The sequence below is a fragment of the Erythrolamprus reginae genome, chromosome 2 (genome assembly GCF_031021105.1).
Source record: "Erythrolamprus reginae isolate rEryReg1 chromosome 2, rEryReg1.hap1, whole genome shotgun sequence".
In the NCBI taxonomy this organism is placed as follows: Eukaryota; Metazoa; Chordata; class Lepidosauria; order Squamata; family Dipsadidae; genus Erythrolamprus; species Erythrolamprus reginae.
Genome location: NC_091951.1, coordinates 100,050,842 through 100,075,344, shown reverse-complemented (window position 1 = coordinate 100,075,344; position 24,503 = coordinate 100,050,842). Strand labels below are relative to the sequence as shown.

The 24,503-nt window shown below is 44.8% G+C and overlaps 1 protein-coding gene across 13 annotated transcripts in view; it reads right to left on the bottom strand.

Annotated features, from left to right (window-relative positions):
- Positions 1 to 516: 516 nt before the first annotated feature.
- The window catches only part of UIMC1 (ubiquitin interaction motif containing 1), a 107,354-nt gene continuing 83,367 nt past the window's right edge, over positions 517 to 24,503 (bottom strand). For 11 of the 13 annotated variants that reach the window (XM_070738937.1, XM_070738938.1, XM_070738939.1 and 8 more), the window contains 5 exons: positions 16,717 to 16,795; positions 12,341 to 12,467; positions 2,854 to 2,917; positions 2,275 to 2,317; positions 517 to 953 (listed from right to left, as the gene is read on the bottom strand). In XM_070738937.1, coding sequence (XP_070595038.1) covers positions 740 to 953; positions 2,275 to 2,317; positions 2,854 to 2,917; positions 12,341 to 12,467; positions 16,717 to 16,795 — 527 coding nt within the window. In that variant the 3' untranslated portion in view covers positions 517 to 739. Of the gene's footprint in view, positions 954 to 1,999; positions 2,062 to 2,274; positions 2,318 to 2,853; positions 2,918 to 12,340; positions 12,468 to 16,716; positions 16,796 to 24,503 lie in introns of all 13 variants that reach the window. The other 2 variants (XM_070738945.1, XM_070738944.1) reach the window with 2 other exon arrangements.

The following is a 24,503-nucleotide window of genomic DNA, read 5'->3' as shown; positions in this document are numbered from 1 at the left end:
GGGTCTTATGGGCTTACAGCACGGGCAAGTGCTGCTGCGGCGTGAGCAGAGGCTTGTACCTACAATCTACCCAGCCCTCCAATGACAGATGAGGAGCCAGGGGGAAAAACCCAAAAAATCACAATGTAGGCTTGTAGAAACACTGATTCAGAATCCAACAGGAATGGAGGTGACCAAGCCACGTCCATCTAGTCTGAGGAATGAGTCGTAGTGGAGATACCAGGCAAGACGGAGCCCCCAAATTCAAATGAACAGGCTCAGTCATCAGCTGATTGGACGAGGTCAACCCATCCTGGATGATAGTTCTACCCACTGTGGAGAATAAATTCACTTTTAAACAGGGCAATGAAATCTTTCAGTAATAGAACATGAAAGTGCACAATTCTGGTTTTTTTGGAGTATTCTGGGAGATGGGGCCCAGATGGGTGACCAGCATTTAACTGTTTACTTAGGTTGCAATTCAGTTTTTAAGCTAAAAAGATGTGTATTCAAAATCATAAAGAGCGGAAACTGAAATTTATAAAAACATAATAAAATTTATTTCATTTTATTTTCTTACTGTAAAGCAAGATTTAATGGTACCTATAAAGTAAATATTTAGTCAATACATGACAAATTATGCAAGAATTCATAAAAAAAATAACAGGAAAAAAAATCTGCAGTTGATTAGGGAGCGGAAGTCTCTGCCAAGTAGGCTCAGTAGAGTCCATATTTTGGCGTCTTCTCCATGAGGCTATCTTCAGCATTTCTTCTTTTTCCGATGGCTGGCTTTGGTCGGTTTCCAAGTGCATGGCTTAATCGCCAACTGTTTTTTAAAGTCCACTAGGCAATCTTTGGCTTCAGAAATGGAAGTGAATGACTTAATAGGAGAATCACTGCAGGGATCTTGAGGGAAGAACCCTTCTGAATTCTGGTTGCCCTCCGTTTCCTTGTCCATTTCTGTTGAGCTGGACCTAGCAGAAAGAGTATTTAAAACAAAATGAACCAACAGGCTTCCCTGCTGCACAATGGACTTTTTCCATAGCTCTTCAAAGCTTTCTCACTTTTAATATTGTAATTTTTTAAATATATATACAAATACACAAAGGAATTTGTAACTATCTAAATCACATATTCAGTAACATCAAAACGAGAGAAACCTGATTTCAAAAACTGAGAAGCTATATAATAAAGCATGGAGTTTAACTAAAGCACAATTTTTAAAAAAAATTGCAACAGCCCATCTAACATCCAATAAATAAAAAGTCAATGGAGTTTCCCAGGGGAGATTTATATAATCCCAGTACCATGGCAGATAATGCCTTGTTTTGTGTTCTAATCAATTCATTGACTTCCAGTAACCTAATTGAGATCAAGGCTACCAATGTATATGCAAAAGCATGCCAATTTATATGTGGGGGAAAATATTCTACTAGTTACTAATGCAAACCAACAATAATATGCAGTTTTCAGATTAATGCATTCTCTACCAACCGTAGTTTCTCAATAGCCTTGGCTATTCAGATAGTACATATCACTAAGCATTCCATATCCAGGTTGCAAAAATCCTGACAACAATTACGTATATGACAGTAAAAAAGACACAAAAATGATCATTAAATGTCAGCAAAGGAAGGTGTTTCATATAACACTTTGCTGTTATTTAGCAGTTTTCTGGACTATGTTGTATTTTATCAGCATATTGATAGTATGCAAACTAATAGGACACTGTGGCTCAGGTGTATTTTAATCAGAGAACAGATCAACAAATTAAAAGTCAAGCAGTTAAGTAGAAGTATTGGTTTCTAGAATTACATGGAGGGGGGACCCAGTCAAGTGGATGATATTAAAAAAAATTACACAGAGATTCAAAAGAATTAATGAAGAAACCACCCATCATGGAAGCAGTTTCAGTCCCCAAATGAGGCCTGAATACAGATTGCAAAAGATCGAGATAAGGAGCTGTTCATTTGTTTATGAGTAATAAACTTACAGCAAGCGAACATACTGTTGCACTCACCATATGCCCTCCACAAGTTTAAGAAAAGAAATCTCCTGTCTAATGTAATTTAGATTTTGGTTCTAAGGAAAAAAGAACATTCATTAAGTGCATTCCAACAGAAGGGGTAAACTTTGCCTTCAATGCTAAAAACTAGCTTCCTACAGAATGTCTTCATTTTATTTAGCTTTTCCGCTTGGTTGAAAAAACAGCTCTGGAAATGAGTGACAAGAAGTGTTGCTTCAGCCCATTTAACCACTGACAGAGCCTATAATACAGAAAGAGCACTAACTAACCTCGAGTCTTCCCTTCTGGATGGTGAAGCAGCCATCTCTGCATCTGGAATATAATACACCACAGGATCTTAGTTATTTCAACAGGTTGATGATGGCTTCTGTTTCGAGATCAGCAAGACTCATTCCAGTGGACAAGCAGAAAACCTGCAACATCTGGTAGCAAACACATTCTAAACACCACCCTCCTTTCCAGCTTGGTAGGCTACATGGGGCAATTTAAGCATTATTTGGAGTGGCAGGTTTCTCTAATGTTTATTTTTATATGACACAAGGAAAAGGAACCCAAGGGGCTTCTCCTGTCTTATTGTAAAATACACACAAAACACATATTATCATCTCACTGAGACTCCCATCATCTCACTGAGACTCCCATATTATCATCTCACTGAGATTTCCACCTTCATTAAAGTCAAGGGGAATCCTGCTATACAAATGTTTAACCTAGAACTTATATACATACAATGGGAATAAACACAAAGATTATCAATTTGCAGTGGCCCAGGAGTTATGCTGTATTGCTTGAGGACCAGTCTAAATTGTGTCAATACAGGAATGCTGATAGGGTGCTAACTTTCCTACCTGCAGTCTTATTTTCAGATTGTTCTAGCATACTCAATAATCCACCTTCACACCTTGCCTTCACCTAGAACAAAATAAAAGTACATCCTCATTAGATCTTGCACAAGAAGGCTTTTGACAAAGTAGCTCATAAGAACACAGAGACGGACCGTTGAACTTACCTGAACGGTCTTCTCGATGCACTGCAAGGAGAGTCCAGGATGGGTAATTCTTCAGTCTGATTGGTAGGGACTGAGTTTAATTTAAATATTAGGCAGGTGCCGCCCCCTTAGCCCTCCAGTCTCATTAAAACGAAGGAGCAGTAAAGTCCAACACATTTATTGAACCATATGAAAAAACACAACAACTTTAAAGAAAGGAACCTTAAACCATAACATGGCCCCTGGTCCAGAACTGGGTGGGTCTGGACTCTCCTTGCAGTGCATCGAGAAGACCGTTCAGGTAAGTTCAACGGTCCTTCTCCAATGCACTTGCAAGGAGAGTCCAGGATGGGATATGCCCAAGAAAAACTTAGAGGGAGGGAGAAGGCTGGACCAGTGGCTCGGCAAAGGAACAAACCTCCTGTAGGACCCTCCTCCCAAAAGCTGCCTCTGATGAAGCATAGGAGTCTATACGATAGTGCTTTATAAAGCTTGAGGGAGCAGCCCAAGTGGCCGCCCGGCAAATGTCCTCTAAAGACGCCTGTGTCCTCCATGCCGTCGAGGTGGCGGCGCTGCGGGTCGAGTGTCCAGTGATGCCATGTGGCACAGGCGAACCTCTAGCTCTGTACGCCTCCGATATACAGTCGCGGAGCCACCGGCTGATGGTCTGGGAGGAAACTCTGGACCCCAGAGAACGTGCTGAAAAGGATACAAACAAGGCCTCTGAAGCTCTGAAGGACTGAGTCCTGCGAATATAGATTTTAAGGGCTCTCCTCACGTCCAGCTTGTGCCACCTCAACTCTAAAGGGTGAGTTCCATGTGTACAAAAATCCGGCAGCACGATGTCTTGTGCCCTGTGAAAAGTGGTATTCACCTTAGGTAAGAAAGCCGGGTCCAGCCTAAGGACCACTCTGTCCGGATGAAAGCGACATAAGTCCGGTCTTGTAGACAAAGCCGAAATCTCTGAGACCCTCCTGGCAGATGTAATGGCTACCAGGAAGGCAGTCTTAAGAGTCAACAGCCGTATAGGAACCTGCCGTAGAGGCTCAAATGGAGGTGCTGTGATGGAGTGAAGCACCAAGGACAGGTCCCATGACGGGAAGTGATGAATGACTGGCGGTTTAAGATTAGCCGCCCCTCTCAGGAAGTCTCGTATCCATGGATGTTTGCTCAAGGGGCGATGACTGTCCAATGTAATGATACTGGATAAAGCAGCCACATGCCGACGAAGAGTATTCGGGGCGAGGCCCTTGTCCAGACCTGCCTGCAGGTATGTCAGTACCATAGGAGGAGAAGCTACCTGAGGCTCCACCTGTCGTAGTGCACAGAACCTAGAAAAGGCCTCCCAAGTGGCCTGGTAGATCCTCCTGGTAGAAGGCCTATGGGCAGCCTGTATAGTATCAATAACCGTGTCTGGCAGAGCGTGACTCCTCAGACGTTCCCGCTCAAGCGCCACACGGTTAGCTGCCACCACTGAGGCTCCGGGTGTGACATGGTCCCCTGGAAGAGGGAGATTCGGTGGTCCGGAATCCGCCATGACGGAGCAATTGAGAGTTGCATCAGGTCTGCGAACCAGATCCGACGGGGCCAAAAGGGGGCCAACAACAGCACCTCTGCCTGCTCCTGCAATATTTTCCGAATTACTCTGGGAATGATGGAAACCGGTGGAAACGCATATAAAAGACCCGGAGGCCATCTGAGGCGCAGAGCATCCACTCCTTCCGCTCCCTGGGATGGAAATCGGGAGAAGAAGCGGGGAAGCTGGGAGTTGAGACACGTTGCAAACAAGTCCAGAACTGGCACCCCAAACCTCCTGGTGATCTCTAGGAAGATCCCGGGTTCCAGTTGCCATTCCCCTGGATCTAGTGTCTCCCTGCTGAGCCAGTCTGCACAAACGTTCTCCACCCCAGAGATGTGTTCCGCTGAAAGCGATGCCAGATTGGTCTCTGCCCACCTGAAAAGAGACTCCGACTCTGCCATCAGCCTCCCTGACCGAGTTCCCCCCTGTCGGTTGATGTGGGAACACGTGGCTACATTGTCGGTCATAATTAATACGTGCTGATCCTTCACCAGGTGAGCAAAGCTGTGGAGGGCCAGTGACACTGCCTTCAGCTCCAAGAAGTTTATGTTGACGTTGCAAAGGTCCTGCTGCGACCACAGGCCCTGGGCTATTTGTGAGGAAAGATGTGCTCCCCACCCCCGCAGACTCGCATCGGTCGTCACCGTGAGGAATTCCTTGTCCAGAAAGGAGGAACCGCTGCTCAAGGCTGGAGACACCCACCACCGGAGAGATCTGCGAACCCTGGCATTGAGGAAAACCTTCCTGCGAGAATGGCTCGATTTCTGCTTCTGAAAGGGGAGAAGGAACCACTGTAATGGTCGAAGGTGGAACCTTGCCCACGGCAGTATGCCAATGCATGACACTAGCGTCCCTAGGAGCTGGGACAGGAATAGCAGACTTGGGTACTGCTCTCTCACCAACCTCCTGATTGTAGATTGCCTGTCCCGTGACAGAAAGACCTCGCCCAGTTCGGAATCTATCGTCGTCCCCAAATGGGCCAGGCGAGTCGTGGGCGTCAGGTGGCTTTTGTCCCAGTTTATGGAAAAACCATGGTCTTCCAGGGTCTGTATGGTCAAGTGTAGGTCCTTTAGTGCCCGATCCGGTGTTCTGGACAAAATCACGATGTCGTCCAAATACGCCATGAGGCGTACCGACTGACATCTGAGGTGCGCCGTAAGGACATCCAGCAACTTTGTAAATGCTCTCGGGGCTGATGATAGGCCAAAGGGCATCGCCCTGTACTGGAAATGTGCTCCGGCAATGCAGAATCTGAGAAATTGTCTGTGAGGAGGAAATATTGAGACATGGAGATATGCCTCCTTCAGGTCTATGGAGGACATGAGGTCTCTGTGGCGGATGGCTGCCAGTATTGATCTGAGAGAGTGCATCTTGAACCTCCTGTATTTTACATAGAGGTTCAAGCGCCTCAGGTTCAGAATCAGCCGCACTCCCCCCGACGACTTGGGAATGAGAAAGATCGCCGAGTAGAAGCCCCTGCCTTGCTGTGTCAAGGGAACCTCCTCTATAGCTCCAATGTCCAGTAAGTGCTCGACTTCTTTGAATAGGAGTCTTCTTCTCTCCCCATCTGATGGAACTCGACACGGGAGAAACCTGTGAGGTGGAGGGCAGAAGAATTCTATTCTCAGGCCCTGGCCAACTGTAGATACCGCCCAGGGGTCTGAGGACGTCGCCGCCCATGCTGCATGGAAGGACATCAGTCTTCCGCCCAGACAGCCTCTGAGCTCGGAGTCACTTCGACTTCTTGAAGCCTCTGCTTCCTCCTCTAAAGGGGCGGCGGCCTTAATAAGATCTATTCCTGTCCGCTTGGAAAGACCTATCCGCCCGAAAGGACCCCTGGCCAAATGAGCTCTGAAAATACGGCCTCGACGCCTGGGTGCCCATCGAGGAGGGCTCAGACCGAAAGGACTGCCTTCTCTGATAGGGAGTGAATCTCCTATCCTGCTTCCTGTTTGCCCTAGGCATGACCTTTTTCTTATCTTTATCCTCCACGAGGACGTCGTCCAGGACCTCCCCAAACAGTTTCTTGCCTTTGAATGGGGCAGATGCCAGGCTCCATTTGGACTTAACGTCCGCCTGCCAGCTCCTGAGCCAAATGAGCCGACGGGAGGCCACGGAGGAGGCCATTGCACGGGAAGCAAATTTGGCGGCGTTGACCGTAGCGTCCGCCGAAAACTCCGTGGCCGCCAGGAGCTTGTTGAGGTCCTGGCAGAGTCTAGTATCTTCCGGATTAACCCTGGATTGCAGTTCTTGGATCCAGAGCATCGTGGCCCTATTGAAGAACGATGCCGCCGAAGCGGCTCGAAGAGCCCAGGCCGCCATCTGGTGAGTCCTGCGCACCACATTTTCCGCTCTCTTGTCCTCTGCTCTCAGACCCTCCTGAGATTCTGAGGGAACCAGGGCATTGGACACCAGGCTCGTCACCGGTTTATCCACCACTGGAAACTCCAGCAGGTCCTCCATCGCCTGGTCAAATGTATAGAATCTGCGATCCAGGTTAGATGGCCCCTGTGCGGCGGCTGGGTTCTCCCACGGGCGCTGGATAGTTTCTCTGAACAGGTGGGAAGACGGAATGTGGACCGTCTCCTGCTTGGGGAAGACAAATAGGCCCCCTGCCGGTTGGGCCGTCTCAGTAGCCGCTGCCTGGTCCCCCTCACCTGCTTGCTCGATGGTCATCTTGGCTTTATTCAAAAGAACCCTGAAAAGGGATGACTTAAAGAGTCCAGGAAAACTGGGTGGTTCAGGGGGCTGCTCATCACCAGAGAGTTCATCCTCAGCCCCACTGAAATCGTCTCTAGATGACCGCTCCTCATCCATTGAGCCTTCCATGGAGAGGGTGACAGGGGCAGTCCAGGGGTCTCTAGACCTCATTGGAGGGAGTCCCACTGGAGACTGCTGATGTTGTTGAGTCCCCACCGCCACACCCTGGGTATAAGCTGTGGCAATGAGGTCTTGCAAGGACTGAGGCATGCTCTGCCAGGCATCATTGGAGCTGCGCAGGCCTGCAGCTGTAGGTGTAAAAGTGGCTGCCTGGCCAGACTGGGGTGCTGGAAAGGCTGGATATGCAGACAGTCCTGCAGCACATTGTCTTTCAGCCCTGGGTGCTGGCAGCCTCACTCTCTCTGGAGACCAATCTCTCTCCGTGGCTGAGCCTACAACCCCTGGCAGGAACGTGGGGGAGGCCATCAAAGGACCGGGTTGACTGGCAGAAGGAACAGGGCCCATTACCTTCTGAGAAGCCTCCAATTGCTTCTCCAGGGCCCGGATGCGCTTTTCTGCTTCCCTCAGCGAGGCCCCCTGAGATACCTTAGCCTTCTGGGGCTTTTCCTTTGGAGTGCTAGGCCCTGCAGAGGGTTCCTCCACCAACTGGCCCGCCTGATCTGCCATATTGCCACGAAAAAAAGGAGATTGCCTGAGACAGAAAGAAATCAAGGCCAAAACTCCTCAACTGCTCTGACCAGAAAATGGCAGAATGACAGGCAACTGCTCCACTGCGCCTGCGTGTAGCTAGGGCAGATTCCAGTTGTAACATTAGCGCGCCCAAACCAGCCGGCTAAGCCCCGCCTCGCTGTCAACTTTCCTTGAAGAAAATGGCCGCCGGCCGGTTGCCCTGGCAACCGCAAACACTTTGGGCGCGAAACCTCCGACATCGGCCTCCAACAAACATGGCCGTCGGAACTGACAGGCAAACGGCCAGAAGGCTCCCTGCGGTGCCACGAGCAGCGAAATCAGCCCGATTTCATAAGCGTTGTGAGCGGGGCGATCGGGGGGGCGGGGTGTGTGTGGGGGGGGCGCAGATGTCCTCCGAGGCCTGTTCTGCGCCCCCTCCCCTTGGTGTATTCGCCACGGGGGAGGGCGGACCCCCCCGCGGCGTCAACCGTCTCCTCTCCTCCGGAGTCTACCTCGGAGGTAGTTTCCCCGGGTGCTCACTCCTGAACCCACAAGCCAGGCCCTTGTGTGGGTTCACAGACAAGGAGGAGCTGCAGTCAACTGGATTAGACCCACTGGAGGTCTGAAACCAGAGCTGCCTGAGGAGAAACCACCAGCTGCACCTAAGAAAAAAAGGGGAAAGAAAAAGACAGATTTAATAATAAAGATCACAAATACCAATGTAATTAATACATCAAAAAAACATCAAATAACATTTAAAGCCTAAACCTCTCAAACCAATACTATTGGTAGAGCAAAAACTCAAAGTCCCTTTACTGCGACTGAGTTTTTAAGACTGGAGGGCTAAGGGGGCGGCACCTGCCTAATATTTAAATTAAACTCAGTCCCTACCAATCAGACTGAAGAATTACCCATCCTGGACTCTCCTTGCAAGTGCATTGGAGAAAGAAGCAAAGCTCTGGACAGCTTGCAGCTCCCCAGAACAAAGACCAGCTTTCTCATCACTACCCTAAGATCCCCCCCCCCCATTTTATCATATCTGCCCTATTGATCTAGTGAGATGGCTCCAGATCCCCTGTCCCCAAAATACCAAGCCGCCTGTGTTTCACCACTATACTCTCAAGCTTACATACATTCATGTAAATGAGTAACAGCCACATTTTTGCTCGAGCTAGATGGTTAAAGTTCCCTGTCACAAAAAAGCAATCCTCCTTTCTTCTCTTCCTTCTCCCTAGCAACACACAGTAATCATGAGGGAAGTGATGTGAAGAATTGTTAAGCATGGTGACAACACAGCAGGTATTTTACCACGTGACGAAAGGAGGAAGCAGGAGTGTAGTTTTGGGCAGCAGCTATAAAAATATCATTCTAGCCTCGGAATCCAATGTAGGTTCGGAAGAGCATTTTCCTGTTGTCTTTTTTGCCTAGTCAAGTATCATCCATTATTAATTGCATGTTCTTTTGGTTGATTTAATTACCTTCCAAATGCTATAAAGTTTTCTGATAGAATTAAAACAAACTTAATTCTGAATGTTCCCTTCTGGAAATATTGTTTAACATTTGTTGTTATATACTTCAAAAAATTCTGGGCAGGCATCCCTGCAGCTGTCCCCAGGGATCAGGGCCAAGATAAGCAACAAGAAGAAAAGGATGCTCTCTATTCAAAGTATTTGGGGTCAAAAGCTACAATGCTCAAATAAGGAGTAGCAGAAATCACTTGTGTTGATTCTGAAAAGCATGAGGGAGAACCTGGGCCTTAGGTGCCAAAAAGTCACGTTAACATTTCTGATGATTGTTTTAAACATCAGCCAAGTTCTTCCGTGGAGAAGAAGAAGAAAAGGGATTCTGAACCAAAGCTAGTGACATGAACAGAAGCTTCCCATTGTGCCAGAAACTGCAGAATGTTTGGCTGTGTCCCAGCTAAACTCATCAACAGGCAGTCTTGTCATTTGCATATAAATTCCTGAGGGGCCGAGGCCTGTGATGGATTTAAGGGATTACATAAAACAGAGACATCATGTTGCATCTTCCTGCTGAGAAATCACATTGCCTTAGCATTCACACTGCTCTATGGATTAAAATCTTACCATCGGAAATAAATCAGGACAATCTTGTGCCGGCTTTTGCTGCACAAGATGGGTAATGCAAGTAAGGCAGCAACCACACAACCTAGAGAGGGCAAGAGGACCAGGACGTGATGCCCTTCTGCCATGCCTGGGGTTAAACAATACAGGAACCGAATGGACGAACTGCATGAATTAATCGGCTAGACAAATTTGACACCTTCATCAGAGGAAGCTGAATAGCTGAAGGAAGGGAACACAGCTGATACCTAAGGGTTATTAGCCAGCAAGGGCTTAGCAAATGATTCGAAATCAGTGACTCTACGCAGTGTGATCTATGTTTTACAGATAAATATTTGCATTTCCCCCCTAATGGTGATCAACTTTACACTCTTTCATTCCTGCTCCTGCGGTATTTGAACATATCTTCAGACAAACCGTATTTTAAGCAGTAGATGTAGGGTAAATGTACACTTGCTTTTTAAAATACAGCATGTCTTTCCATGAATATGCTTTTTTTTTTTTTTTGCAAATAATTTATTTTCAAGTAAGCTGACTATAGTTTTACCAGATGGGTGTGTTCTTTCCTTCCTCTGCAGTACTCATCTCCAGCTTTAACTTATCCACTAAGATTTTCAGTGTCTCCAAATCCAGCTGTCTTCAATCACTCCCATGTGTTAGTCCTATTCCCTTCCTCTCCTTTATACTATCTTTAAAAAAAACCCTCCCTTTCTTTTATGCCTTTTATTTTACGTTTATTTCAGCAGTGTCTAGCAGTGCGCTTAGGCTACCTACAAATTCATTACCTCTCCTAGTGCTTCCTTATCAACTGCACGGGTATGCCTGACATAGCATGAAATGTAAAGCGTTACTATAATGTTTGGAAAAAGTTGAAAGTATCAAGAGGAAAAGAATTAGCACAGACTTTGTCTTAATACTTGTCACTCAATTCTGCACTCTGGTGCGACAATAATATGATAGGCAAAGTCATTTTTGTTCAAGATAACAATTCTGAGCAGGAAAATGTCATTAGACATTACAAAAACATTTGCATTTACCAATTATGTCCTTTTCTCTCTGCCGAGAAGTTGACCATAAAGGATGATAAACAGAAAAATAATATTGCAGGATAATAAGTGAATCACTGTACACATAGAATAGAAAGCACCAATACAGGAGAACATGCAAACAATGGGTGGCCATGTGAATAGCCAAGTATTGCACAAAAACGATTCTCGGAAGAAAGAATCACCTACCTGGAGAATGAAGCTGGAATAATTAAAATAAAACATTATTCATCTCACTCAAAAACTCCCCACTATGGCTGCAATGCATCTCTCAGAGGTGGAGAGAATATTGTGCTCCAGCATTTAGATAGAGGGAAATGGAAAACTGATGGGGAAGCAGGTACATGTTTTGCACAGATTAAATGTGAAATTAAACATAGCTACAAAGATGGGGAAGGACAGCAAAAGCTACACACTTGAATCTCGTGAACATTTCAAAGGGGCTTTGATTAAAACACCAAATTAAAAAGTATAAATAAATACATGCATGTTCTATGCAAACTACAAATTTGTTACAGTGAGCCCCTGGTCTCTTGCTGTTAAAGAGACTGCCAGTGATTGGTAAACCAAGTTCTTGTATATGTTTACTGAGATTCAAATAGTTGTAGATGTACATTTAATCTTTGACAAATGTATTTTTCTACAACCAATAAGGAATATTCAGGAATCTTGGAGTCCCTGTATCCAGAGAGAAAGAACACACTGTAATGCAGAATATTTAGCTTTGAAAAACGTAAATTCCAAACAAGATGACTGTTATTCTAAGTTTGATACTGCATTCCACTTTGAATGGGAAGCATTGTAAACATGCTCATTATCAGTGTTCTTGTGAATGTTGCAGTTTCTGAAGACATACTGTTTGTGAATCAAAGTCCATTGTTTGATATAGCAAAGATCACAATTCTGGGAGGACTTCTTTCAGTCTGCCAAGGTTGGTTTTCCCCACCTTATGCCTCCCCACCTTCTGAACATAGATCATGGCAGATGGAACTGATGGGATTTGGAATCAACCGACATCCAGACGGCTTGTGGGCTGGTATTCTGGCTGGAGATGTAATCCCATCATTGTAAAATCAAGTCGAAGAGGATCAAACAGCCAGAGTATATCATTTCACTGCAGCTAAGCTTATTTATGGGATTGGAGAATCAGGCAGACCCCATCTCTCTTCAGAAAAAGATATAAACAAAGACAAGAGTAGATCTGCTGGTCTATCCATGCAAGTGTAAACCAAGAATACAAATCCTTACTTTTACATGGCGCAGCCTGCTGTGGCCCTGGGTTCCGTCAACACTCCGGCTACAAAGACAGGCATCAACATGGCTCTGGTACTCTTTCCTTAGTACTAGAGATTTACAAAGATAACACTTCTCATATCTGCCAAATAAGGAAGGAAGGGACTGTATTAGAATTCATTCTTTTTCATTTGCGCTGCTTCTAGCTCTTCTCTAGGTAAGACTTGTCAATGGAGCAGGATCTGCACAGCGATGTGACCAATACTGTATAAAACTGGCCTGCTGGCAATCAAAAAGGACAGAATGATTAGCAGTTTTCTTCCAAATGCTTTCCTGGGTGCCGCTACTGCAGCAAAGGGATGTAATGAAATCAGCTACTCTAGCTATCTCAAACAATACTGATTTTCTTTCAGAACCTGTCAACTCAGCCGAATGAAGTATCTGCTTTTGCAAAATTGGAGTTATGTTGTGCCCCAAAAAGCAAATCAAGTGTATTAAGTCAGAGACGTGTTTTACTCAGTCTAGATGAAGTCATCTAACTAATAAATCTGCCTGGGCACTATTTCCTTTTTAAAGCATGCAGTACGGACGAGGATGCATTGAGCCTTTGCTGCTGAAGAATATGGTAAAATGCCACCCGCTACCAACTCTCAGTAGCTCAACTGTGTCCCATAACTCCCCTGCTAACAATCCAAGAAGCAAATCCCCCCCTCCCTTGCCCAGCCTTTGGCACGTGAGAGAAGAAATGGAACTGGGGGCTGCTTAATTGATGATCTGGAACTAGAGAAATCCAGTGAAATTTGCTGCACTACGGAATCTGGTATGTGTCTGAGGAGCACCCTTGATGTTAAATCCTGCAGTACTTTTCCATATTTTCTTTCCAGTCCCTGCTGATTACCAAGATAATGTGTCTAAACAGAAGCTGTCCTCTCTATAATTAGCCTAATTCTATTAGTTATGTTGCCATCCAGTGTTTGTAGCAGCAACGTTATTTTCAGGCAGGATTTTTACTGTCAGACTCTTTCTTAAGATGCTGTGTGGGTGAACAGGTAGGAGGAGGACAGCAGTAAGGAAGGTTAAACAAAACCGGTTCCATTTGAATTTCTTAATTTTTTAATTAAAAGTGTAACCACAGGTAGGCACCAGACATGCTAACCTTCTCTAGCACAGCTTTGTTCCGATAGAAGCATGTAGATGTGCACACCAATTCATCTACAGTACTTTTCCAACCAATGCTGCTCTTGGAGCACGTTTAACCACCTCGATATTTATTGCCTCTATCAGCCTGGACGAGACCAAAACAAACTGTGATTTTGTTCTAATGTACATTTGGGAAGAACATGATACTAGTGCAACAGAAGTCTGCTTGTGGCCTCTGTTTGGCTTGCTAACCATAGTTTTAAGCAGCGTTCCCCGTAAGCTGCGTGCATGCGCATGCGTGTGCCTCAAAATACCCCCCGCGCACCCTTTTCCACGGGCGCGCGCTCCCCATCCCCCTGCCAGCCCACGGGGGGGGGGGGGCGGCAGTAGGAGGAAAGGGAGCCGCGGCCGCCCCTGCCTTCCCAAGGTGCCTCCGGCCCCCTCTCAGCCCTTCCCCCCACCCGCCCGATCCGCCCCCTCTCCTCCTCCTCCACCTTCTGCCTTGGGGCACGACTTCTTCCGCGGCGGTGGCGGGCGGCTGCGGCTTCTCGGGACGAAAGCACTCCCAGCCAGGGGGCTGCGAGAGAGGGCTTTCTCCGTGCGCTTCGGGAATGCCCGCCCCGCCCCTCTCGAACCCCCTTCATGGGAGCGCTTTCGTCCGGGACCTTTCAGCAAGGGGGCTGCAGTAGAGACGGGGCAGGCGTTCCCGAAGTGCTCGGAGAAAGCACTCTCGCAGCCCCCTCGCTGACAGAGAGAGAGGGAGAGAGAAAGTAAGTGAGAGAGAGAGAGAGAGAAAGGGGGGGAGAGAGATAGCAAGAGAGAGAAGAGAAAGAAAGCAATAGAAAGAGAGAAAGAAAGAAAATGAGAGAGAGAGAGAGAGAGCAAGAGGGAGAGAGAGAAAGAGAGGGAGAGGGAACGTGAGAAAAATAGAGAGAGAGCAAGAGGGTGAGAGAGAGAGAGAGAAATGACTCTTGATTTAAAGCATATGGTAAAAAGCACCCAAATAACAACAAAGAAAAAAAATTTTTTTATTCATTCATTCATTCATTCATTTATACTTCTATGCCGCCCAGTCCCAAAGGGACTGTCACTCAGACACTATACTTTTCCGCCCACACCGGGAAAAAATTAGAGGGAACATTGGTTTTAAGATCTCCCTTTCTTATTTTTTTTTTTAAATGCTCGGGGACTTGCATGTTTCCACCATGTTGAAACACCATTAACTGCAGGTATATATAATTTCCTCTAACACTGGAAACAGCTGTTAGATGGATACAACAAATACATTTGTTACAATTTGGAATGGCAAGCACAGGCTTAAAGGCACTCAAATTCACATGAAATATCGTACTGCAATGGCCAAACTGGCATTTGTGCTTGAATATTAGCTCTATTTCTTACCTTTATCTTTATGTACCATTACATTTGTACAGTTTGAATTATGCAGACACAATCATTATACCGAATATTAATATATTTACATTCCAGTTCTGGCAGATTCCAGAATTAGATTATTAAAGCCGTGAATCCACCTTTGCCATAGTTAATAGAGTTTTGTAAGTATTAATTCAATTGCATTATGGGTTTAATAAAGAATCTGAAAAGGGACAGGGCAAAGAATGTGTTTAACTAGTAGCACGTCAACATTTCCCAGGCGAGTGTTTCTCAATCTCATCCAATTTAAGACACGTGGGTTTTAATTTCCAGAATTCCCCAGGTAGCATGGATTGTCTGCAACCTTAAACAGTCAAAAGCCATTTGGACCCATGAAAAAATCCACCAGGAGCCACAAAATTTGGGTGGGGTGGGGCCAACTCAATGTCACTCCCCCCCAGTCACATTGCCCACTAGCCATACCTAACCACAAAACCATTCTCTCTCTCTCTCCCCCCCCCTCTCCCTATGGGTGACCCCCCTCCTCCTCCCCCCCCTCCTTATGGCGCAAAGGCAGGTACAGGGCCACTTTGCTCCTGCACTCTCTGGGGACCTTCCCCCCCTCTCATGACCCCCTGGGCGGCTGTGGCTGAGCGGGGAGCATGCACACGCGCAGGGAGACCCTCCTCAAGCGAGCGCCAAGGCATAGGAGGCACAGGGTAGACACAACTTCTCTCCTGCACAAAGGCTCCGGCCATTGCCTTGCCATGTTGTCCCCCAATCCCAGCAACTCTTTGGCCGAGAAGAAAGGTCACGAACTCCAGTCCGAAGCGGCAAGAAGGAAAGACTGCCTAACGTGCAAATGTGGCACAAAGGCAGGTACATGGCTGCTTGGATCCTGCACTCTCCGGCAACCCTCCTCTTCCTCCTCTCGTGACCCCCTGGACGTATGTGGATGAGCCAGGAGTGTGCGCACATGTGGAGAGCTTCCTTAAGCAAGCGGCTGCCCACCTCATATGCACCTTTCCTGCATTTTGGCACTTGCTTGGGGAGGATCTCCGTTCCCAGCTCAGCCACAGATGACCAGGAGAGTGCAGGAGTGAATCGCCTTGGCTTCACACCACCTTTTGAGTGTAAGGCAGCCTTCACTTCTTGCTGCTTTGCGCTACAGTTCGCACCCTCCGCACTCAGCCAAAGAGCTGCCGGAGGCAAGGGACGACACAGCAAGGCAATGGCCAGAGATTTAGTGCAGAAGAGAAGCCGCATCCTGTTGTGTCCTATTAAGACCTTCCTTAAGCGAGTAACTGTCCACCTCGTTTATGCCATTTTCCTTTGCTTTAGCACTCGCTTGAGGGGGATCTCCCAGCGCATGCGCATGCTCCCAGCTCAACTGGCCAAAGGGTCACAAGAAGAGGAGGGGCGCCCAAAGGGAAGTCTTGGCCACAGCTGATGATATTCCTCCAACAACCTCGATTTCCAAAAATATCCAAAGAAATAAAAGGGGTGAGGGGTAGGCCAACCAGTGATGGGACAGAGAGCCACAGCAGAGGGCTCAAAGAGCCACATGAAGCTCCGCAGCTGTGGGTTGCCGACATTAGGCCTATACATTTTAAAGTGGATGAGATTGAGAAGCTCAGCTGGGCAGACAATGCTGAATTAGGCACTTCAAAAAGAATGTGAACCCTAGGCAAATTTCCACTAGAAGCAAAGGTAGAAATAGGTTAGACTGAGGCGGTCTTTCTTATTACAGGATGCTTCTTGAACATCGTATGATGAGTGCATATTGTCAAAGCTTCAGAGTTGTATGTAACAGAAATATCTACTAGGGCTTTAACTGAAAATCATCAAAATGGACTATATGGAGCATACCTACTTACTTGTCAATATCTACAGACTTGGAGGCTTTTTTGTGGCTGGCAAGCTTGCTCTTGGCTTCCCTCTGTCGTCGGGTCATTACTTGAAAACAAAAAGAGTGTAGTTGTTCTATCTGTCTTTTTTGAAGATCTCAAGAAGTGTCAAATGTCAGGACAATATGTTTTAGAAAACAATTTCAAAGCTTCTTGCCAAGTAGTACCAGTTTGCTTGGGGCATCACAATGAGAACCACAAGATCTAATTTATAATGGTATAATATTTCTCACTATGTAAGCTGAAGTTTTAAAACCTTCATCCAGAAAGCCATTACAGTTCTCAAAGTATTGACTTAAACTGTATATTTTGCACCAGTAATCTAAATTATTTCATTTCTACATTCACATGAGAATTCTTAACAACCTAACAAACAAAGGCATCTATCTATTGCTTTGATTCTTAATAGAAAAGTTCAATTTACTTAACTTGCTGAATAAATATGGAAGACTTGGAAACCAAGTCTGACATTAGCATTCAAAAGATCTGCTCTTTCTAGTATTGTGTTTCAAATCCAAAGACATGTGAGGCCTCTTAGACTAAATTAAGAGTTGGATAAATGAATGATCTCAATGAATTAAGCTGAGAAGCATTTCAATGGGTTTGATTATAAGGTACATTTATGTGTTTATTAAGGAATGAAGAATGGGTAAAAAACACAAGCGGTAATCTGTATTTTCAATGTGAAATGCATGTTTGCATATTTTCAGAGTATAAAATTTGTTTTTAAGAAGTCCTGGATTTGGGCAGATTATGAAAAGGGGGTTTGACAAGAACCTGAGAAGTAAGAGATAGGACTGAACAGGGGGGCCAAAAAGGGAGAGAAACCTAACAGGTTAAGAAATTATACTTTTTTTTATTTTTACAGAAAATACTATCTGGTTGGTTATGATCATATAACCAAGAAGACCAGAAATATATCTTAAACACGTAAAAAAGGCTAGCAGACAAATTTCACCCTATACTAGTATAATCATATACGCAGCAGTAATTCTTTATACCAGTTAGATTTAATCAGTATAACAATGAAATCACGGCAAACCCAATCAGAGGCCGCAGCTTTTCTTGTTAGGCATTTACAAACATAATTTTAAAATGTTCGTTTCATACAATTGAATTCCTTTCCATTTCTGTTGACAAGTCCCCAGCTCTGCTGCTTGGGGAACATATCAGATATCCTAAGCCATTTCCACCAGGGGGCTAGAGTTTCTAATATAGAACAGATGCCGCTTTAAGCACTGTTGGGCAATCCAATGGAGGGGGCAGTGGATCAGAACATTTTTACAGCTTTCTATCAGATCTTCCTGTGCTCTATGCTCTCACTAGGAGAAAGGTTTGAATTTGTGTTATAGGCACTATAAAACCGTTACTGTTTGCTCAACATCTGTTGTGAAATAGGTGCACCTACAGAGATCAGAATGGAAAGATGTATCAGTGCCAGCAACTTCTGGACTTTGAAACGTTCATTTTGGCTCCTTGGCCCCTCTGTCTTGGCTCTCATGATAATTACTCCCACAGACTAGTCCAAGTAACAGACCAAATTTAATGGTCGCATTTCCCCTCCTTACATCAGGCAATGAGCAGGGGTGAAGTCTATGTGTTCTCTGGGTTAAAAGTTTACCCTTGCAGACACTTTCTGGGCTGCTCACTTGCAAGGAAAAAGTTGGCGATGGACATTCACAAATTCATAAAAGGCTGACTTTTATGGGGACAACAACTCACTTCTGTAAACCTGGCCTGGATCTGGGTATGATTGGTTTCTATACTTGACTGTTAATCCCCAAGTCACTTGACGCTCCCAAAGGCTTTTTAACAAGCTAGTGTGCAGCAAAAGCAAAACAGTTCTCTGAGCACCAGCGGTGCATAGTTGTTAATATTCCTCTAACAGTCTCTTGTGCACAACTCAGGTGTTAATCAGTGCTATTTTTTTTCCAGCAGAATGGAACACATCTGACACAATACGTCTGCTAGAAACCTCTGGGACCACTATATAAGAAATTCTAGGAAAGACCTACGTTTGTACTGCCAACACAAGCAGCAGAGAGATGGCCTTACCAGCAGCCTTCACATTTCATACTTGAGTTTCTTTATTTATTTATTATGTATTTATTCAATTTTTATGCCGCCCTTCTCCTTAGACTCAGGGCAGCTTATAGCACTTTTTTTTTTTACAAAAAGAGCCAGCCTATTGCCCCCACAATCTGGGTCCTCATTTTACCCACCTCAGAAGGATGGAAGGCTGAGTCAACCTTGAGCCGGTGATGAGATTTGAACTGCTGACTTACAGATCTACAGTCAGCTTCAGTGGCCTGCAGTACAGCACTCTACCTGCTGCGCCACCCCGGCTCCTAGTTGGCCTGCTCCACACCAAAACACCAAAATCAACAAAGCAATGGTAAGATTATGCCAGCGAGCTCAACTTAGAAGAAGATTCCAAAGGAAAAAACAGCTGCAAGATAAATCTCCATTTACACAGCAAGAGAGAAAAGGCTTCTCAACCCTTGGTACAGAATGAGCACAGCAGCTTCTTTCTTGACATGCTGGGCTAAGTCAAACATGTTTGCAATGTTCACTGTAGTCACATTAAAAGTTGATCAGTTTCAGTTTTCTTCTCGCCAGTACAAAACGTGCCACAGCTCTCCCGATTCCTCTGAATGTAAAATAACCTCCTTTCGGTGCATTTCATATTGACTAACCTTTTCCATCCATGCTGAGATAGTCTGGAAGCTAACGGCAGCATTTCGTAATTACAATACTCCTGGAGGAACCATAAGGGTGTTTTGAATAATTTGGTACATTCTCCTTTAATATTTTTAGGAATACATTTTGAGCTCTCATTCTCCAAAATTTTAGAACAAGCTTTACCAAACCATTTCCTGGTCTATAGGGAAAAAAGGATGGGTTTTCTAATATGACTTCAGACACAATCTTAATGACTTCTTTATTTTTAAAGATACTGTACAGATAATGCATTGAAATTACCTTACTGTTTCAAGTAATATAAATGTACATGTTCAAAACAAAATTTATCTCAGAATGTATCTAATTCACTTTATTTTGAGGGGATAAAAATAGGAAGAAGATCCAATAAACAAAGGGACTCGGTTTCAGTTTAATCTCAGAACCACTGAACAAAAACTTTCGGGGTTCTTAGGACCTGGGGGAATTGCACCTCTTGCCCCGCTTTGGCCATGTGAGCTTTGGGTGCCACCCCCCCACCCCCCCCCCACGATTGGGCTGATTTACGATTAGGAGTTGCCCTCTGAGACACCCCCAAGATGGATGCTCCCTGTGCCGCCATGGGGTCGTCCCCAAGATGGCTGCTCTCTGCAAGTCCATGTGTGTGCTTTTTTGCTAAGGGGCCCAGGCAGAGTGTCTTCAGAATGGATTAGTTCCCTGTCCAGTGCTCAGCCCCTCCTTGTCCCCCTCCCCGCATCCAGTTCACCGATTGACTCTGTGATCCGATGGGAACTGCCGGTGCTGGGCTGGAGCTCGGGTGGGCTGAGCGGTCCTCCTGCGGCCTGCTTCTTATTAATGGGCATCATGAGAAGTTCCAGCCACTGGGTGGGTGGGGGGAGTAGAACCTAGCCTTGGTGATGGGAGCTGTTGAGTGGTTGCCGCGATCTGACTCCAGTGGCGACCAGGGCTCTGCTGATGAGATCGCTCTGGCTAGGGCTCCTTGCTATAGAGAGCAAACTCCTTCTGGCCAGCCACACAATGCAACACACAGGATGACCTTTCTGGAGGAGGTTAGCCACAGAAGCTGAGCAGAGAGTGGGTGCCGCGATCTTACTCCAGTGGCGCCCGCGGCTTTTTGAAATTGTTTTTAACCAATTTTAGAGGGGTGAGGGTTCTGGTGGTCAAATGCTTGCCTGATAGGTTGTGCTGATGATTGAGTTCAATGGACAATCTCCCGTCCAAGAGCTGCTGTGGTAAGCTCTTATCAGGGCTGTTGTGGTAAGCAGAAGTTGAACTAATACAGAAAATTAATTTTAAAAGGAAGGAAAAGTAGCCTAATTGGAAGGAAGGAGACTGATCTAGATCAGTGATGGCAAACCTTTTTTGGTTTGCGTGCCAAAAAGAGGGGAGTGCGGGGGAGCGCAGGTGCATGCCCACACCCATAATTTCATGTGTCCCCTGCTCATCATTGCAAGAGCAATCATGGGCTTCCCTAGGTATGCCCATGTTACACCAACACTCCACAGTCTGCATTGGTTGATTGCCCCCACCCTCCTTGCCTTTCACAAAATCCTCAAAACCCACCTCTGTCGTCAGGCATGGAGAAATTGATACCCCTGGGCTGTTTCCGCTTTATGTATGGTCTGTATGAGATGTATGACTGCTTTTTATATTAAGGGTTTTAAATTGTTTTATTGCATTGGATTTGTACAGTTCCTTGTTATGAGCCGCTCCGAGTCTCCGGAGAGGGGCGGCATACAAATCTAATTAATAATAATAATAATGATAATAACAATTAATAATAACAAATAATACTAATACTAATAATACTAATAATACTAATAATAATAATAATGCATGTGTGACCCTGCCCACTCCTGACACATGATGGCATGCCCGTTTTTTGCTCTCCCCAGGCTTCACACCTATTCTGAGAGGCCGGGGAGGGCGAAAACGGCCTTCCTCACTACCCCGGAGGCCCTCCAGGAGCAGAAAATGGCTGAACTGGAAGTCCCCAGGTTTTTTTGCTCTCCCCAAGCTCCAGAGCCTTTCTAAGAGCCTGGGGAGGGTGAAAATTCCCCACCTCTCCGGAGGTCATCTGGAGGCCAGAAATGTTCCATTTGCTGACTTCCGGTTGAGATGGAAGTTCCTTTCTTTTTTCCCTCTCCCCAGGTTTTAGAGCCTTTCTAGGAGCCTGGGGAGGGCAAAAATGCCCCCCCCCCCGGAAGCCTGAAACAGTCCATTTCAAGTTGTGAAATGGATAATTTCTGGCCTCCGGAGGGGCTCTGGGTTGGGGGAGGCTCTGGAGCTTGGGGAGAGAAAACAATGGCCCTTCCCCTTCCCCTCCAAAGGTTGAAAACAGGCTATTTCCTGACTCCCAATGGGCCCAGAAGGCCAAAAATCAAATGGCTGGTGGCACAGTCATGCGCACCGGACCTAAGCTTGTGTGCCCATGCTATGTTTCTGCATGCCACAAGTTTGCCATCACAGATCTACTTTAGAGCATAGAAGGGGAACTCACCAAATTTGCAGATAACACCAAGCTGTGGAGAACTGCTAACTAACACTTTAGAAGTTAGACTCAAGATTCAGAAGGAACTTGACCTACTTGCACAGTGGGCCCTAGCCAACAAAATGCAATTAAACTTTGAGAAAAATAAGGTTTTACACTGAGGCGAGAGGAAAAAAAACAAATGCACAATATAGAGTAGTAGGTGATACATGGTCCAATAGTAATTATTGTGAGAGGGATCTAGATTCCTAGTGGACCACCACTTAGTATGAATCACATTGCAATGCAGTTTCCAAAAAAGCCAATACTGTACTGTCCTAGGCTGCATCAACAGAGGGATACTTGCAAGATCACATGAAGCGATAGTGCTACTTTATACTTATACTAAGTGAGGCCCCACTTAGAATACCATGTCCAGTTCTAATCACCACAATACAAGAAAGATGCTGAGATCCTAGAGATAATACACAGAAGAGCAACAAAGATGATAAAGGATCTGGAAGCTAAACCGTATGATGAATAATTTAAGGAACGAGAGATGCCAATCTAATGAAAAAGACTACAGCTGTCTTCCAGTACTTGAGGGGCTATCACAAATAGGGAGATGACTGATAATTCAAAGTACCTGAGACAGTAATGGATGGCAGCTCATTAAAGAGAGATCCAACCTGGATCTAAAGAGAAATTTCCTGACAGAGTGAACAATTAATAGATGGAATGGCTTGCCTCCAGAAGTTGTGGGTACTCCATCACTGGATTTTCAAGAAAAGATTGGACAATCATTTGTCCAGAATGATGTAGGTCTACTGATCTAGCAGGGGGTTGCACTAAAAAACCTCCAAGATCCTTTCTGACCCTATGATTCTAATTCAATGCCATGGCTATATTTACTAGACCATGCTAGTAACCTATGCATCTTAAATATGGAGAAATATCATTGAAAGAGCGGTATCAGCTATGTATATACAAGCTCCCAAGTAGAAAATAACCTCCATTTTAATTTTTTTCAGAGATACTTTGTTAAACTCCAATTTCCATGATAAAATACCATCGAAAGTTCCCCATACTAGCCTGACATATAGCTCCTTCTTCAAAGAAGCAATCTACAAATCTTGGAGTATATTTTCAATGTACTAGCATCCTTTTGCAAGTAGCTCTTTTCAATTTTGTATCATATTCCATATATTATCAGAAGAGAAAATAGCAGATATTTAATTTTTTATAAATACTAGGCAAAATATCCCTAAATGAGACAAATAACTTTAAGCTGGATTCCTTTTGCAGTGGGCTTCATATAGAGCAATGAGTTCATGTTATAGCTAATTATACATAGAAATATACACAGGTAAATAAATAAAATAATTGAAATAATTGCATACTTAGTATATTATGGTACAAACGGGGAGACAACACAAGGCATATTGGGGGGCATATAACACACAAACACTTCTTAAAAATACACAAGTATTTGTTGGAATTTAGGGGGGAAATAACATTCATTACAGAAATATTAGTCCTCAGTGCAACATAAAAAGAATTACCGTAGTTAACTATTGACAACAAATGATCAGAGACAAAGAAACCATTATTTTTGAATTGCTCAAATTTATAACATTTGATTTTTATAATTTCTAATTCAATGTAGAAAGATTTCTGAAGGGCTAAATCAACTGGTTCATATTTGAGAACAGTAATTTTGGAAACTGTAATATCTATAATGTACTACAGCTTGACATGACATGGTTAGTGACATGACAAGGTTAATTTTAAAAAATCTGTGCCATTATATTAATCATATCCATTAAAATGCAAATTGGTAATACCCTCTCCCCATCTTATGAAATATTTACAATATTGTCTTTGCTAGAAATCAGGAGTCTTACCTCTCCCTTACTAAAGGGGAGGCCAGACTCTGCATTAAGGAGCCTAGTCAATTTGGTTTCCTTTACTGACTATAATCAATCCATCTGTGGAGAAAACTGAATTAATATCAAATCACAAAAACATCAAGGAGATGTTTGGGATTATATAGTTTGAATTTCATGTCCAACACTGCTGTTCTCTGGGGACTGGGTAGATGGGGAAGAAATGACAGGCCAATCACCTCACAAATGGGTGGATAGAAATACTGACACTCCAACCATCATTCATTCATTCATTCATTCATTCATTCATTCATTCATTCGTTCATTCACTTTCTATGAACCACCCATCTCTTTGTTCTCATTCCTGTTTCTTATACAGAAATGGGCAAAGCAATAATGATGGGAGGCAGGGAGAGCAATAGATTTAACTCTGTTATTACTCATAAATAATGGGAGGGGATGATGGCACCTTCAGTGTTTTGGCTTTGGGATGTTGAGAATTCCTACCAATTGGAAGTCACCTGTTCTGCAGCTCCAAATGAAACACACCAAAGCTATCTTGGTGGTATGTCATTGAAACAGGAATTAAGCTTAGTTAATTGCTAATAAACTCATCTTCTCAATCTCATGTAAGGCCCACAACATTGTTGGGACTTGGGACCTGTTGTGATTCGGTCTGAGGCTCCTCAGGGAACGGTTGG